This window comes from Crassostrea angulata, chromosome 2 (genome assembly GCF_025612915.1).
Source record: "Crassostrea angulata isolate pt1a10 chromosome 2, ASM2561291v2, whole genome shotgun sequence".
Lineage (NCBI taxonomy): Eukaryota > Metazoa > Mollusca > Bivalvia > Ostreida > Ostreidae > Magallana > Magallana angulata.
In genome coordinates this window covers 39,396,498-39,414,035 of record NC_069112.1, presented here as the reverse complement: position 1 = coordinate 39,414,035, position 17,538 = coordinate 39,396,498, and the positions used below count along the sequence as shown (strand labels likewise).

The window sequence follows — 17,538 nt, the reverse complement described above, 5'->3', positions numbered from 1 at the left end:
CTTAACTATAATGAAGTTTACAATCTTTCCACTCAAAACTGCAACTGAAGACCTACTTATTGCTCTGCAACGAGCTTGGCTCTAGTTTATGAACTTGTTCTGTATTTGATTCTTCTTTAATAAATCAAAACAGGAAATGACATTATGTTTTGAAAACCTTTACCCAGATAACTGATAGGCACCAATAAGTAAAGGCATTTCAATTTATATAATTTGTGACATTCGATTGTACAATTAAAGGCCGTACATTTTTACCGGGTGGTAAATCTTAGGTGAGGGCGGGGCTTAATTTTTATAGGCTTGAATGCCTCTAGGGCTTGAAGTCTACGCGCGGTCGTCAACGCTGCTTATTCATATACACAGGAAATGATTCTATACACAGACAATACTCGAGCTGCTAAAATTTTCCTGTGTGGCTCATACATTGCATGTTGGAAAATAAGGAATAAAAAAGAAGTCAATATTCATTTTGATACCATTGATTATATCAATGCAAACTCATTCATGTAATAATCTAATTATTTTAAAACTGTGTTTTTTATCAAGCAGAATGCGTAAATTGGTTGAGAGAATGTACTGAAAACTGCAGAATAACGGATGAAGATTGTAACGATATTATTATAAATGAAGTTGAATTTATCATTGAATAAAAATAAATTCAGAGGACGTTGGCCATCGGTCAATTATGCTTTTAATTTTATTAACCAAATATGCATAATTGGCCGATGTTTCCAGCTCTAGCCACGTGGAGGCCTCCTCTTTGTAGAGCCATGTTTGTGTGTTGTGTGTGTGTGTGTTTTTTGTTTTTTTTTATCTTGTGACAGCTTTGAATTGGTTATGTTCAGGAACCTGCACCAGATCTTGTGTCGATATGCGTAAGTCCGGCGCACTAATGTCTTCTTCACTTTCCCAGATAATGTCTCGTACACACTTGTGTTGTGCCTGACTACGTTTTCATTCCAGTGACAAATGGCTAGCGCAGTTCTCATCTTGTAGGAGTCATCCCCAAAGCCGATCCGCTTGTCATGGAAGATGTTGAGGACGTTGTTGAAGGACTCCACGTAGTAAGTATCCATTGCGAATATGTAGTCCTCTGGGCACTTGTACACAACGCTGTTCCGGACGGCGCTGTTGAGGAGATTTTCTGCCACAGGATCTCTAATCACAATCTTGCTTGGCTCATAGTTTGGATCCGTGCGGCATCGGCTTTCTGCTGGACAGTTGTCATGGATGTTCTTGTAGTGGAAGACTATGTTGTCAAGTCGCTGACGAAGAATATCTGGATTATGGTCGCAATTCCTCATGCTATACTGAAGGTGTAGACGCACGGAATGGACTTTGTCTGTAAGTTCTTCATGCCAGGAACACCGATGGTACTTCTTGGGTCCTTTGGCCACTTTTGATATTTCTTTCTCAGCTGCTTTTGCCGCATGCCAGGTGTCGTTCTGGTTGGTGGTATCAGGGCGCTCCTCTCTGATGAATTTATTTATACTGGCATTACGGTCATGGGCATGGAGATGAACTGTAACTGGACCGCCGATGCTAGGAATGTTGCTGTCAAAAAACTCGTAGAGTCTCCGTGTTCCGAGGATTTCGTGTCGCTGAGCACACTGGTCATCAGTCCGAGTCACATGTTCCTCGCGAATCACCTTATGCGTTGCATTCCCGATGCACACAACGTTCGTGTCCTTTGAGTTCTTCCGAAATCCATGCCTCGCGTCAGTAAGGATGCTGATAGCGCCGTCATTGTCCAGAGATTGGGCGATTTCTTCACGAAGGGCTTGGTCACACGAATAATCCTGTTCAGTCAGCACAGCCGTGGTATACTTGGACAGCAGATCTTCAGCATCTTCATCACGTAATGGAAAGAACTTGATGGCCTCCTGAAGACGTATCACTTGGTTTGGTAAAAGTCCTGTGCTAAGTAATGAATGGGTCCATCTGGCGTTGGCTAGGAAAGTTCCGTTAGAGAGATAAACAAAACTACTCCACGAGAATGTGTGTCCCGACGAACAAGAAAGATGGAAAACCGCGACAGTCCCGCACATCAAGGTTTGCTCCGGTCTGAAGGACAGCTGATTCTGGCAGGCACTGTTGTGGTGATGAGCTGACTGAAGTAGCCGAGCAATAGCACTGTCTGTATATATGAAGTAGCTGGTATCTTCAACTTTAACATACGGAAGAGAAAAATCGGGAGACTTGACGTCACTATGAAGTAATGCGTCCAAGGCCCTCTCGATGATCTCGGCGTTGTTTAGGCGCCGGTCCTTGGCTCTGAACTTTTCCTTCAGCGTCACCATCTTCTTACGAAACGTTGAGGCCAACGCATCTCCTCCGGGTAATTCTAGTCTGAAGGAAGCCGATCTTTTTTTTCGCACTCCCGGGCGTCTTTGGAGTTTTGGGCGTTGAAGGGGCGCTATCCATCGTTACGATACTCGAAGAATACAATATTTTACACTCTACACAAACAATAAGATTTTCACAAATTACGTGTTCACTCTGAGAGAAATGAAAACGAAGTGATCTCAGTATGGTGACTTTATACTCAGTGTATATTGCTTGTCAACCAACATTGTTTGTACTGCAACAATAAGCCCCCCCCCCCCCCCCTTACACCCTGTCTGGTGTACGTGTATTTCCCTCTCTCTTGCTACTGTTTTGGGGCCACATGAACTCGTGTTCATAGTGATAGTTATCAATTATATAAATGATCTATCATGTGCATATATTTGTGTAAATTTGTGTAAAAATTTAATTACTACATATATATATATATATATATATATATATATATATATATATATATATATATATATATATATATATATATACATGTAATTTCAGATAATGTGTAGGGACGTCAGCCATTATTCCTTACAGCGATCATTTAGATATGGAAATAATATTTTATAAAAATCTGATCACTGTAAAGAATAATGTTTCCAGCTCTAGCCACGTGGCGGCCTCCCTTATGTAGAGCCTTTTTTTTGTTTTTTTTGGGGGGGTTTTTTTTTTTTTGTTTTTTTTTCAACTGTGCATATGTGTTTTCATAACTTTATTTCAACATCACTGCCACAAATGTCTCATGTATGGCTGACTTGGCAGATTGGGAAACCATTCTCTAACCTGCCGCACAACACAATCCGGCATAATTTCGCGCTTTTAAGCGTGGGACTGCCATACAAAACGGCGATGACGACTGTCAATACGAACAGCTACGGACTTCCTTGCTAGGAAGCGTTAATCCTGCCATAGTCCCCTGTGGCACAACATTGTCCAGAACTTTTTGTAAAGTCCTTTTCTGTGGTGTTTGTTTTTCTGCGAGCCTTCTCTGCACCTTTCTGGCCACCAAAGCTGCCGATTCTGGTCGCTCATGACACACGGCCTACAAAAACAGTCAGAACACTCAAAATGTCCATCTCATGGTGGAATGATCGGACGATGTTCTGTTACGGGATATTCTTGGTCAGACTCATCCTCGGGGTCCCAGCTCCAGTCATTATAGGCAAATAAGGCCTGGATCGCTGCTAACTTTTCCTCGGAAAGACGGACAGTTACTCTCGTAGTCATGTTGTATGGATTTCTCTCAAACAAATGAACAAATGCACACACACTCAAACATTCTGTAATATTTAATTATAAAATAATTATGTACTCATCATTATCGTGCTTTTCCTATTATTAATTTTGATTTACTTTTTTTACCTGGCGGTACAAATAAAAAAGAGAACGAAGTTAGTTGCGCTACCTGATCGCTGTACGGTCCAGGTAGGTTCACGCTCTGGCGATCACGTCAATCAAGTCTAGCGCTATTGTTTTCCTACTTGATTGACAGGCGGCAATTGCTTGAAGTCGATGCAGGTAAAAAAGGGGGCGTTTGTAAAATGTTCGGCCTTTAAAGCTGGTGTCCGACGGTAAAGTGTATTAAATTTTATGCTTTCTTTTCTTGTGTTTTGTGCATTTTCTGTTTAAGTGTATAACAAACTGGCGGTTTTATGTTTTGATTATTTGCATGTTTGTAATGAAGCAAGAAATTAATTTCCAAGTCAAATTGTAGATAAATTTTCAATATGATAATATCTCAGTATGTCAAAATAAAATCAAAGTTTACAACAACAACTTATATTAAGGTACAATGAGTGATCATCATTTAAATCAATTAATCCGTAAAAATCACATACAAAAATAAATCATGATTTCTTATTACATTTTCAAAATAAAACAGTTATATTTATTTACTTTAAAATACAAAACAAAATGTTATTTTTTTTAAGTATGTGCTTTATCAAATGCTCTCATTCATAACGTTTGGAATCTGTTTTTCTTGCATAATTCTGACATGCATTACGAAAATTTGTATAATATTGTGTTTTTTTTGGTTTACCTTGGGCTTTATATGTACATATTATATATTCACAATGATACTGAAAAGTTCACTAAATATCACTCTGTCATTTGATTTCAAATGTTTGCAAACATTAGTTTATTATTTATTGTAGAATGCTCCCCAGGGTACTACGGTTACAATTGTGTTAACCAATGTAGCGAGCATTGCCCGGTTCCCTACAACTGTGACCGTGTTACTGGGATATGTAATGGTGGATGTGTGTCAGGATGGGCAGGAGACACGTGTAATGGTGAGTAATTATCCGTGCATACAAAATGCAAAAGATTTACCTGACAATGTAAACATCTAATAATGTTCTGGACGATTTTTAAATATGTAGGATACAACAATGCAAGCACACTGCCGAAAGACTTAAAATACTGCACAACCAAACTCTTAAAGGGGTTCGTTCTTCTGATTTTGGATAGCCATTCTCGGGTCTTAAAATTCTGTGTCATATATGAGTTCTACTTGTAAATTATCTTAAAACAATGCCAAATAGATTAAATTGAATAAAAAAAGTTAAGGAAAATTCCATTTTAACAGAGTTTATTAAGGGAATATATTTTGTAGCGGAGGGTGTTTTAAGAAAAAAATGTGCATTTTTCAAAACTCAGTTGTTTCAGAGTACCGTAATTTTATCTTTCTTTTGTACAGTGCAGACCAAATTTACAGATAGTTTATGCATTAAGATATCTTCGTGTTGTTTCAAAAAACATTTTAACAATATTTCAATATTTCAAAAACATAGATCATGCTTTATACAGAACAATATTTGTAGTTCATGTATGATATTAAACTTTTTTCTTTACCTAAAGAGTCAATATCAAAGACACACATGAAAGATATAGTTATTTGTTCGAATTTAATGTTGTCTCTGTTGTAAAGTATGGTTCTAGTTTCACGAGAAAAAAGAAAATTGTGTGTTGTGAACTTACACGATATATTTTTTCGCAAACGGTTACGAATAATTCTGACATGCACTACTAAAATTTGTATTATATATTTTCTTTTACCCTTGGATTTATATGTACATATTATATATTCACAATGATACTGGAAAGTTCACTGAATACTGCTCGATCATTTGATTTCAATTGTTTGCAAACGTTAGTTTATTATTCATTCTAGAATGCTCCCCACGGTACTATGGTTACAATTGTGATAACCAATGTAGCGAGCATTGCTCGGTTCCCTTCAGCTGTAACGGTGTAAAAGGGAAATGTAATGGCGGATGTGTGCCAAGATGGGCAGGAGATACATTTAATGGTAGTAATTATCCGTGCAGACAAAATGCAAAAGATTTACCTGTTAATGTAAACATATAAATATGTTCTGGACGTTTCAAACGATTTTAAAATATATAGGATACAACAATGCAAGCATTTTGCCAAAGGATTTAAAATAATGCAGCGCCAAACTCTTGAAGAGCTTCCCTCTTCTGATTTTGGATAGCCATTTTGGGTCACCTCTAGGATCAAAATTCTGTGTCATATATGAGTTCTACTTGTAAATTATCTTTTTACAATGCCAAATAAACTAAATTGAATAAAAAAAGTTAAGAAAAATTAGTAAGGAATATATTTTTCGGCGGAGGGTGTTTTAAGAAAAAAATGAACATTTTTCATTACTCAGTTTTTTTTTCGGAGCACCGTAATTTTAGATTTCTTTTAACAGTGCAGACCAATTTTACAGATAGTTTATGCATTGGGATATCTTCAAGCTGTTTAAAAAAAAAAACATATTTCAAAAATATTTCAAAATTTAAAAAAAAAAAGATAAATCATGTTTCATACAGATAGTATTTGTAGTTTACGTATGATCTTAAACTCTTTCTTTACTTAAAAAGTCAAGATCAAAGACATACGTGAGACATATACTTATTTGTTCGAATTTTATGTCGTCTCTTTTGTACAGTATGGTTCTAGTTTCACGAGAAAAAAGAAAATTGTGTAGTGAACTTACACGATATATTTTTTCGCAAACGGTTTCGCAGCGTGCTTTTCAATGTTACACCTTTGATAAATTATCGATTGAAAAGTCCAAGATCTTAATGACGTATTGCTAAGCGTGAAATGCATTAAAAGGAGGAACCAATTTTTTTTTGTCCGTGAGTGGTATGAAATATTTGTCTTTTTCTGTGAAGGAATGATGCATGCCATTTATCAATTCTTTTTTCAGCTCTAGTATATTACATCTTAACTATAATCAAGTTTACAATCTTCTTTTCACTCGAGGCTGCAACGGAGGACCTTCCTATTGCTCTGCAACGAGCTTAGCTCTAGTTTATTGAACTTGTTTTGTATTTGATTCCTGTTCAATAAATAAAACAGGAAATGGTATTATGTTTTGAAAACCTTGACACAAATAATTGTTAGGCATCAATACTTTAAGGCATTTCAATATTTATAATTTGTGACATTCGATTGCTTAAGTAAAGATCGTGACCGACGGTAAATTGTCTTAAATTATGTGCTTTCTTTTCTTGTGTTATGTACATTTTCTGTTCAAGTGTATAACACACTGACTTTGTTTTTTTTTGGGGGGGGGGATGGGTTTTTTTCTTAAGGCATGATTGTTTGCATGTTTGAAATCATGCAAGAAATTATTTATCTAATTCAAATTGTAGATACATTTTCAAGAAATATACCGTTTCAGTTTTCGGCTCCAAAAAAAAAAAACATGTGGCATTGGTCACCAATAAGATAAATTTAAAAATGAAGTCCAAAACTTTACATTATAACTGTTTTTGTGTGATTGGCATTACTTGTATTCGAGGTGCAAACCTCATTAAAACATATGATAATATCTCAGTACGTCATAATAAAATCAAAGTCTACAACAACAAATTATATCAAGGTGCAATGAATGATCATCATTAAATCAATGAATCCGTAAAAATCGCATACAAAAATAAATCATTATTTCTTATTACATTTTCAAAAAAAAACCCAGAGTTTTATTTATTTACTCAACAATCCAATTGTTTTGTTTTTCTTTTAAAGTGTGTGCTTTATCATATGCTCTCATTCATAACGTGTGGAATCCGATTTTTGCGCATTATTCTGACATGCAGTACCACAATTTGTGTATACTGGCTTTATTTGGACATGTTTTATATTCACAATGATCCTGGAAAGTTCACAAAACACCACTCTGTCATTTGATTTCAATTGTTTGCAAACGTTAGTTTATTATTTATTCTAGAATGCTCCCCAGGGTACTACGGTTACAAGTGTGATAACCAATGTAGCGAGCATTGCTCGTTTCCCTCCATCTGTGACCGTGTAACAGGGAAATGTAATGGTGGATGTGTGTCAGGATGGGCAGGAGATACGTGTACTGGTAAGTGATTATCCGTTCATACACAATGCCAAAACTTCACCTGACAATGTAAACATCTAATAATGTTCTGGACGTTACAAACGGTTTTAAATATATAAGATACAACAATGCAAGCATCTTGCCGAAGAATTTGAAATACTGCACCACCAAACTCTTAAAGAGGTTCGTTCTTCTGATTTTCGATAGCCAATTTGGGTCACCTCTAGTATCAAAATTCTGTGTCATACATGAGTTCTAGTTGTAAATTATCTTTTCACAATGCCAAATAACTAAATTGAACAGGATAGTTAAGGAAAATTCCATTTTAACTGAGTTTAGTAAGGGAATATATTGTGTGGCTGAAGGTTTTTCAAGAAGAAAATGAAATTTTTTTGTAACTCAGTTGTTTCAGAGTACCGTAATTAAAGCTGTCTTATTTTCAGTGCAGACCAAATTTACAGATAGTTTATGCATTTGGATATCTTTGTTTTGTTTCAAAAAACATATTTTAACAATATTTCAATATTTCTATCAACATATATTGACATATTTAACTGATATTTCAATTAAAAAATGAACTCCAATTTTCCCCCAAATAATTAGCTTATTTCACGCCATATCTCAAATTTTACATCACAAACCCATACTTTTGGTTTTATTTTCTGAACTTGTCAGTTTCTTTTGACAAGTCTGTCATGATTTAAGAAAAAGTTTAAGACTCTTAATGATTTTTTTGCATTTTGAATCTTTTACGAATAAAATAGTGTTTTTTAAGTGCAGAAAGGACTATATATGAATTATCTTAAGATAATTGAATTTTTTAAGGATGATTTAAGTTTAATAAACTTTAAATTATGTAAATTTGTATTTGATACCAAGGTTTATTTCGATAAAAAAGGATAAAAAGGGAATACCGATTAACTTTCAGTGCATAAAGTTCATATTGAATACACCCTAGCACCAAAAGGAGCATATAGACTCCAATATTTCGTTATATATTTTGGTTAAGCAATGTGTGTAAATGTTACAAAATACTTAAGAAAAAAAAACCTTAAAGACTTTTGATCGCAAAGTCCAAGGACATATCAAAACATTATTTACAAATAACACTGAATAAATGATTTACCGAAATCAAAATTAATCATTTGAATTGCTGTACTTGTGTAAATCTGCTAAAAATATTCATAAATTTAAGTACAGCTGGAAACATTATAACGTTGATTTCATATTCTGATTAATCATTTCCCCATAGTAAAAACACAAGCAGCTAAGTTAAGACTTCCAACATAGCTCATGATTATCGTATGACCTTTTATGAAGTAAGTTCTCCTCATTCTTCATGATTTTTTTTCGATTTAGTTAAATAATTGCTGTTGAAATATATCGATTGATTGCTTTAAATAACATCTTGAGTTTTATTTTGAACAAAAGTGAATCGAAATAAGTGTATGTGATTAAATGCTTTATTTTTTTTAAAAACTGCATTGTCGTTTGCTTATCATCCGCGTCAACAGACACAGGGTGAACCCCTGCCATTCAGTCAACTGAATGTTTACTGAAATGTCTCGAAAGGTGACTGAAGTCACCTTTTAGTTACCGTTCAGTCACATTTTAGTTAACTGAATGGCAGGGGTTCATCCTGTGAGAGCACTCTTACTCGCCTTAAAGCGATTTGTCATGAACATTTTTTTTAATGTAATTCTTGACCTGCAAGACGTCGAAAGTAAAAATGCAGCTACACTATTGTAAGATAGATTTTATATAGGTATGTTTCAATATAGTGTTGTGTTGACATATCTATTCAAAACATGAGATGATCTGGCCAGTAATTTTCTTTGATAGTCTTAGGCCTGTTATCTAGACTCTTCATTTAGTATGTAGTTATATGGAGAAGACAACCAGCCCCTAATACCTTAGATCCGTGCAATTCCGCTATCTGTTTTGCTGCTGACTTCATCTTTCCATTCTGTTCAAACTGATCCAAAAAAAAAAATATTGACAAACGATGTCAATTTTAAATTTTTCCCGCCTTTACAACGTATCAGCCTTTGATCAGTGTGTTTGAAAAGTGGCTCCTTTGCACCACATCGTGTATACCTGTCTAAACTCACAGAAAATTAACGATACCACGTAAAGTTTAAGGGACGAGTTTGACTTATTTTTATTGAATATCAGAAATTATAAAAAGTGCAGGACGCAGGTTGTAGCTTAAGAGGAAACAGTTATTTTTCAACAATTTAATTAACTTAGTTTTTTGGCGAAATTTCTACAACTTGAATAATCGATGCACAGATTTAACGCTTGAACTGCATCAGTTGCAGTTGCACCTAGCACTTTTTAAATTAAGAGAATATCTTTGGCAGTACTATAACCAGAACATTGTTTTTATTTTAAATTATCAAGAAACCGCAAGCCTTTTTCTAGACGAACCATTTAAAAACCAGATGGTTGAATTTACTATTGTTTCTTTATTATTTTAAAAAATAGAGTGTAATCAACCATATACTATAATTTAATAAAGTCGCTAATGCAGTGATTCTTTTTAATCTGCTTCTTAATTCGAAAATTTATAATTTTCATATAAATTATACAGCAATTGTTCATGAACTTGCCTTGCATTTTGAGATGGCCACTAAAAAGAACCTGATGGTTCATTTTCTGGAAACTTCGCAGTTGTTCAAAAGTTTCTTTGGATATTACATTCGTTTAAAAAAAGTTTTCCTGCTGTAGATTATACTACATGTAAAAAAAACCATTAAGCCTCATTAGATAACCAGTCATATACTATCTTTCAGATATCGTTTTCCATGATTTAATACATATTAAATAAATCTCTCAGTTGTTATCCACATAAGGGATTGATTAATCATTTGCGTACGACATACGCAAGGACAACACATTTCTGCAACATTATTAACGTAAATAAAAAGCAGAAGGGGTCAGAGTAAACATTCTTTTAGCACACCAACATGTATATTCTAGCTGAATAATAATACACGTATACATGTACATGTCTTTTTGATATTATCAAACAAAACGAAATAATTGCCAAAATGTCATAAATCTGCATATTAATAAAACGATCGTCTTGATATGTTGCATCAAAATCGTATAAAAGATCGCTAAAGAAAACGCAGCATGATTTACTCTCTTTAATATTCTATACTATGTAAAGATACATCTCAATGAACTGGTACATGTAAAATATTGGCTGACCGAGAAAAAAACAGTTTTGTAATTTTGTAACTATAGAAATAATTTTAAACATGTCGTAAATAAATTATTTCTATTGTTTTACGGACATAGCTTACTTGAGAGACATATCAATGGTTACATAAAATTGAAATGTTATTAAAAGAAATAAATAGTAATACATGTATATATATAAGACTAATCGTGTTGTTTTTGTTACTGTTGTTCCTTTCCATTTACTTAATCATATTATTCCCAATTATGATTATCCTCAATGTTTCCAATTTATGGCATTTTCCTCTTAGGATTTTTATATACCAAAAATATATTTTCGTTTATTAATACAAAGCGGATATTATTTTTTCTGACAGTATAGAAGTTATGTATTGAGTTGAAAAAAACAATTGTATTAGCAAAAATAGCAATAACATTTTTTTTTACAATTTTTTTTACAAAGTTGTGTACATATCACATCAATTTGTCATACATTTTAGAGTGTCAACTTGGATACTATGGTACCAACTGTAACCGATGTAGTACAAACTGCAATGTGTCTGGAAGTTGTGATCGGTTAAACGGGCAGTGTCATGGAGGCTGTCAACGTGGATGGAATGGATCCTTTTGTAATCAAGGTAAGTCTGTTTTATACCACTAATATAAGAGAGTTGTTAGAAATGTTCGCGGACAGAGTAATTTACGGAAAATTTACTGTGTACTTTCCAGGATGACGTTTGTTTTATTGATAATATGTATAAATTAAAAATGAGAATGTCAAAAATTCTCAATTTCATAATAAAAAAAGTTTTCATAATTTAAAAAAAACCAACAACAATATTTTACTTTGGACGAATTGAATTGACACAGCACAACTTTATTTATTACGACGTCAGGTGACGTTAAACAACTGTAAGGCAAATCTAAACATTTTTGCAGAGTAATAACCTTTCTGTTCAACACACTTTTCATGTCATTTAACCCATTTATGAAATACACCTTAATACTATTATTTGTAAAGGTTTTCTATAATGTCTTTTGTGGCATATCGTACATCATTAAGGTTCATAAAGCTTTGTTCACGCAGTTACGACTACATGTATAGATAAGAAAATAAAGCGAAATCCATAAGTGCAAGATCCGATCTGTCGAGGGTGGAGATGATCAAATTATCAGTTCATCCCTCTTTAAACCTCGGACTCTGATTGTAAACTTTTCTTCTATAAACAAAGACACATGTGGGCCATCCCAAGTTGCATCAAAGAAACGTTCGGTCTCCATCGGAGTTGCTTTGCACATATAAGTTAAAGGACGGCCCGATGCTCCAAGGTGTCCATTGAGATTAACACTTTAGACCAAATTTTTAAGCGTTGGTCATCCATATTCGGCGTTAAATTAAAAAAAAAAACCCTCAATTCAATTGAAACTTTTACAAACTTACCGTCATTAGTATTCGTGACCTTATATGAACTATCGTGCATTGTTATGCACGTGTATGGTACATATTTTAATGATAATAATGAAGCTGTACATTTTTGTGGTACATAAAACAAAGCCAAATTTTTATATATATTTTAGAAAATATTTCAAGTTTAAATCTAATAAGTTTTGCTTGTACCGAGCAAATAATCTGCTTGTACCTAGCAAATAATCTGCTTGTCCGCGAACTTTTCTATTAACCCTCGCATGTATCTTTTTCTATAAAAACATGTTAGGAAACTAGTTAGTATAATGTATCAAGAAAAGTGTGAATATAGATAATTGACAAGGTATTTTTATTTTATGGTCACGTCTAATAGCTTAAATAAATTTAGAGATATCAACGGATTTTTCATCTTCAGAACTTACCATTAACACTATAATCTTTTTTATCACCATACTATAAAAAATCGCCATTGCATGGAAAGATAAGCAAAATAATATTGCATTATACTACATAATAGGTTAATATGCATATATGTTGGAATTTTTATTACAACAAAAAGGACATATCTTTAAATAAGTTATCAATATGGTACTAAATTATTGCTCATTATTACAAACAATAATGTTTTCAATTCTAATCACATGCTCACAAAAAAGAGACAATTGCATTTTTTGCATGTTGATCGTTTTCCTAACTAAGACATGTATATGCTCTCATTTACAACGTGTAGAATCTGATTATCCCATAAAACACTGGTATGCGGTGTCAGGAACCTTATTTAACGATTATTTTGTACTGTAGGCTTTATTTGTAATATATTCACTAAAACAATACTCACTCAATACATGTACTTGGGTGTTCACTAAATATCGTTCTATCATTAGATTTCAAATGCTTGCATAAGTTCATTTATGTTCATTTATTTTTTTTTCTAGAATGCTCCCCAGGGTACTACGGTTACAATTGTGTTAACAAATGTAGCGAGCGTTGCTCGGTTCCCTCCAACTGTGACCGTGTAACAGGGAGATGTAAAGGCGGATGTATGTCAGGATGGGCGGGAGACACGTGTAATGGTAAGTGATTATCTGTGCATACGAAACACAAAATAAATACCTGACAAAGTAAAAAAATGAATAATGCTTGGAAATTGTTTTTCAACATTTCTTATATGTCTTAGAGATAACGTTAAAAGAACTTTGTTTAAAAGGTAATTTTTTTTCAATTCTAATTTGTACCATACACCTCAACACTATGAAGAGTTTTCGGATATGTTTAAACATTTTATAATAAAAACGAATTAACCATGTAATGTGATTATCGGTTGGAAAAATGTTGAGTGATCGGGCAAAATGCAGTCATATATTTACATAATACTGTTTAACTGTGCAAATATTTATGAACAGGTTGTTCACCGATTCTCGTTAAGTTTATGCGTACATAGATTAACTTAGAAAACATATCTTTGTTTTGATTAATATGAAATATGTTACTTGAAGGATGATCTAATAACTAGTATATATATATATATATATATATATATATATATATATATATATATATATATATATATATATATATATATATATATATATATATATATGTAAATTAAAGTGCATTATAATGAAAATACTTTTACCGGTTTACATTTTTCAAATTTTACATTATTTAACCAAAAATAGTTTTTAAAATATCTGGAGAGGTAAAAATTGTAAAAACCTGAACGGGATTTGAACTCATGACTTACAGATTTGTAGTAAAAATTATAACCCACTACGCTAAGCTATAAGGTGACAATATTGGGAACGAAGCTACTTATATCATAACACTTCATTTTATTGGTTTTTTTGTATTGATAAACAATATGACACAACATGGAAGTGTCCCATACCAACTTTGATGAATATCAATTGAAAATCAATATGTCAATAATCATAAGATCTTAGTTTCAAAGTATAGAGCAAATTTTTACTGCGCATGATTTAGATTTACTCAGTACCATTTCATATTCTACGACGTCACGTGACGTCAAACAACTGTAAGGTAATTTTTTTACTTTTTTCAGAGTACACACTTATCTTTTCAACACACTTTTCATGTCATTTAATCCATTTATATATATAAAAAAATAATACTAAGTTTTTATATAGTGTCTTTTGTGGCTGTTGGTAGATCATTAATGTTGAAAAAGCTTTGCTCAATCACTCTCGACTTTAAATAAGGAAATAAAGCGAAATCCATAAGTGCAAGTTCCGATCGGTCTGGAGTGTAGGTGCTCAAACTATTAGTTCGTCCATCTTTAAACCTCGAACTCCGATTGTAAAATTTTTCCCTGTAAACAAAGACACATGTAGGCAATGGTCCTGCTTGTACACAACAGTTTAAGGCAGCCCGATGCTTTAAGTTGTTTATTTAGGTTCCCCCCCCCAATTAAACGTGGTTCTTAAGATTCAGTCTTCTCACATTCTTAAATATGTAAAGTAGCTTAATAAAAAATTAAAGAGAACAAATAAACGTTTAACAAAGCTTTACAGATATTGCATATTGTCAAACAATTAAATAGGAAAATAGGAAATTGCACACCTACAAACATGGAGCAGTTGCACACATATTACCTATGTAATTAGAATGCAAAAATAAACAAACAAACAAATTATAAACCAGTGAAAAAAATAAAACTCAGAGATAACAACAAGGTACAAAAAATACTGTAATTATCATTAACAATGTTGACCAAACTAAACACAAAATACGTTTTACAGACTGATGATTTCTTTCTCTCTCTCCAACTATTCTGTTTGTCAGTCTGTCTATCTCTCTCTTCAACTGTTCTGTCTGTCTGTCTCTCTCTGTCTCTCTCTCTCTCTCTCTCTGTCTCTATCTCTCTCTATCTCTCTCTCTTTCTCTCTTTCTCTCATTTGGATGTTAGTTGATAACTTAATAACACTAAGTTGACAATGATGCAATATATGTGGGGTTCTTGCTGACCTCGCCATAACGGTATCACGGAAAAACATATTTGTATTAAACAACTTGTATTAACCTCATTCTGCTGGCTAAAAATATATATAAATATATGAGGTCATTGATAAAGATTTTCAGATGTTGTGTTTTTATCGTTTTAAGTCTTGCATATTGTTTCATTGCATGCCAGTAATTATCTATTTGATTAAGTGAGATTAATCCAACAGAAAATGTGCAAAATGGTGTTGATTAACATATAATTGCTTGACTTTTAATATTACAGTACTGCCAAAATTATGTTATCAGAAAACAAAATCTCCAATCTTTTGTCAGAATTTCCTTTTTTTTTCGACAAATCAACTTTTTGCATGAACCTAATTCAACAATGTAACAAAAATATCGTAAGTTATATAGAACAAAATAATTTATTTTTTTATTACTTTTTGGGATTATAACACATTTTAATTGTGATATTAAACTTTATAACCATCCGAATTTGACAATTGAAACCATGAGTAAACACCTTTTATGTTTAAAAAATGCAGAGTGTGAGTTTGGCTACTATGGTAAGGATTGCATAAGCAGATGCAGCTTGAATTGTAAACATACCGGTGGATGTGACAGATTCACAGGTCACTGTTACGGAGGATGTAAACCAGGATGGACAGGAAGCACTTGTGATCAGAGTAATAATTTGTTTTTGCTTGTATTTTGTTATACCCACATTTCCTAACGAAAGTCCGTTGTTGCCCTGTTCCGTCCGTCCGCTTGTCCCGGTTTCCTTTCTTAAACTGCTCTTACATCTTATAAACCGGCAAACTGAACTCTCGGAGTTTGGTTAGGGGTGTCATTTTGTTTTGTAAAAAGGTTTCAAAAATTTGCTGGTAGTCCTTGGGGTCAAATAATTGGTAAAACATGACGTTTTTTTCTTTTAAAAAACCTTCTTTCTCAAACTCTTTTGGGGTGTCCTTTATATGCAAAATAAGGTTTCGGAAATTTTAGATTTGACTTGGGTGTCTTTTGGTGGCTGAAAAATGACGGTTTTTAAAACAAAAATCTGGTTTCAAAAACGTCAACATTTTTGCAGTAGCCAAATTATCTTCTAGAATATGATTGGCGGTGTCATTTTTCAGTGTTATCAGGTTTTAGAATTTATTTTTTTACGGGGATCGGTGGGCAACACAAAATGATGTTTCACAGTATGGTTCACAGAACTCCTCTTACAACTTTTGAAGTAGCTACGTCATCTCTTGGGATAAGGGCTGTCCTATAGATGTGCAATAAGGTTTTGAAAATTTAAAATTTCATCCAGGGAGTAAAACAATAGCAAAAAATTGATATTAATTGCTTAAAAAACCCTACATCCAAGAACTCCTCTTTGCATTAAATGAATTGACACATCATATCTTGGGATGTGATAGGGGCTGTCCTATAGATGTGCAATAAGGTTTTGAAAATACAAATTTCATCCAGGGAGTAAAACAATAGCAAAAAATTGATTTGTATTGCTAAAAAAAACTACATCCCAGAACTCCTCTTTTGATAAAATGAATAGACACATCAGATCTTAGGATATGATAGGGGTTGTCCTATAAATGTGCAATAAGGTTTAAAAGATTTTTATTTCATCCAGGGAGTCAAATTGTAGCAGAGAAATGCTGATTATCACTCAAAAAATCTACATCCAAGAACTATTCTTATGATTTAAAGAATAGACACATCATATCTTGGGATATGATAGCAGCTATTCTATAGATGTGCAGTAAGGTTTTAAAGATTTAAATTTCATCCAGGAAGTCAAATAATAAAATGAAAATTGACGTTTGTCACTCCAAAAAAACCTTACATTTACACCTTTTTTTATTGTCGAACTAATTAAAACTCAATATAATGGGGTCTTAAAAGTTTTAGAAACGGGGGAAAAATTTCTTTATAAAAAAAATCACATTACACGTTGCATAATTGACAAATGATCTATTAAGATATGATCAAAAGTAATATTTCTACCTGGCGATCAATGACTAATATTCAAGTTAAAATTAACAAGCATTCTGAAAGTATTGCATAAGCAATACACATCCCCTACCGATATTTGGATATTGTGAAAACAATGCACTGTTATGCAGAATATCGAACCTGAACATTAAAAAATTGGAATATAAAAAATTAATTTTCTCGAAAATATGTCAACCCGACGCTACAAAAGTGTAAACTTGATCTGTAGTTTGACATTTTGAGGCTGTTCAGAAAATTT

General features: G+C 33.2%; 1 protein-coding gene across 1 annotated transcript in view; it reads left to right on the top strand.

Moving 5' to 3' along the window:
* The window catches only part of LOC128174316 (uncharacterized), a 147,842-nt gene that overhangs the window by 14,489 nt on the left and 115,815 nt on the right, over positions 1–17,538 (top strand). Inside the window, exons 6-10 of the mRNA XM_052839891.1 lie at positions 4,500–4,637; positions 11,398–11,535; positions 12,621–12,623; positions 13,259–13,396; positions 15,830–15,970. Coding sequence (XP_052695851.1) covers positions 4,500–4,637; positions 11,398–11,535; positions 12,621–12,623; positions 13,259–13,396; positions 15,830–15,970 — 558 coding nt within the window. The remainder of the gene's footprint in view (positions 1–4,499; positions 4,638–11,397; positions 11,536–12,620; positions 12,624–13,258; positions 13,397–15,829; positions 15,971–17,538) is intronic.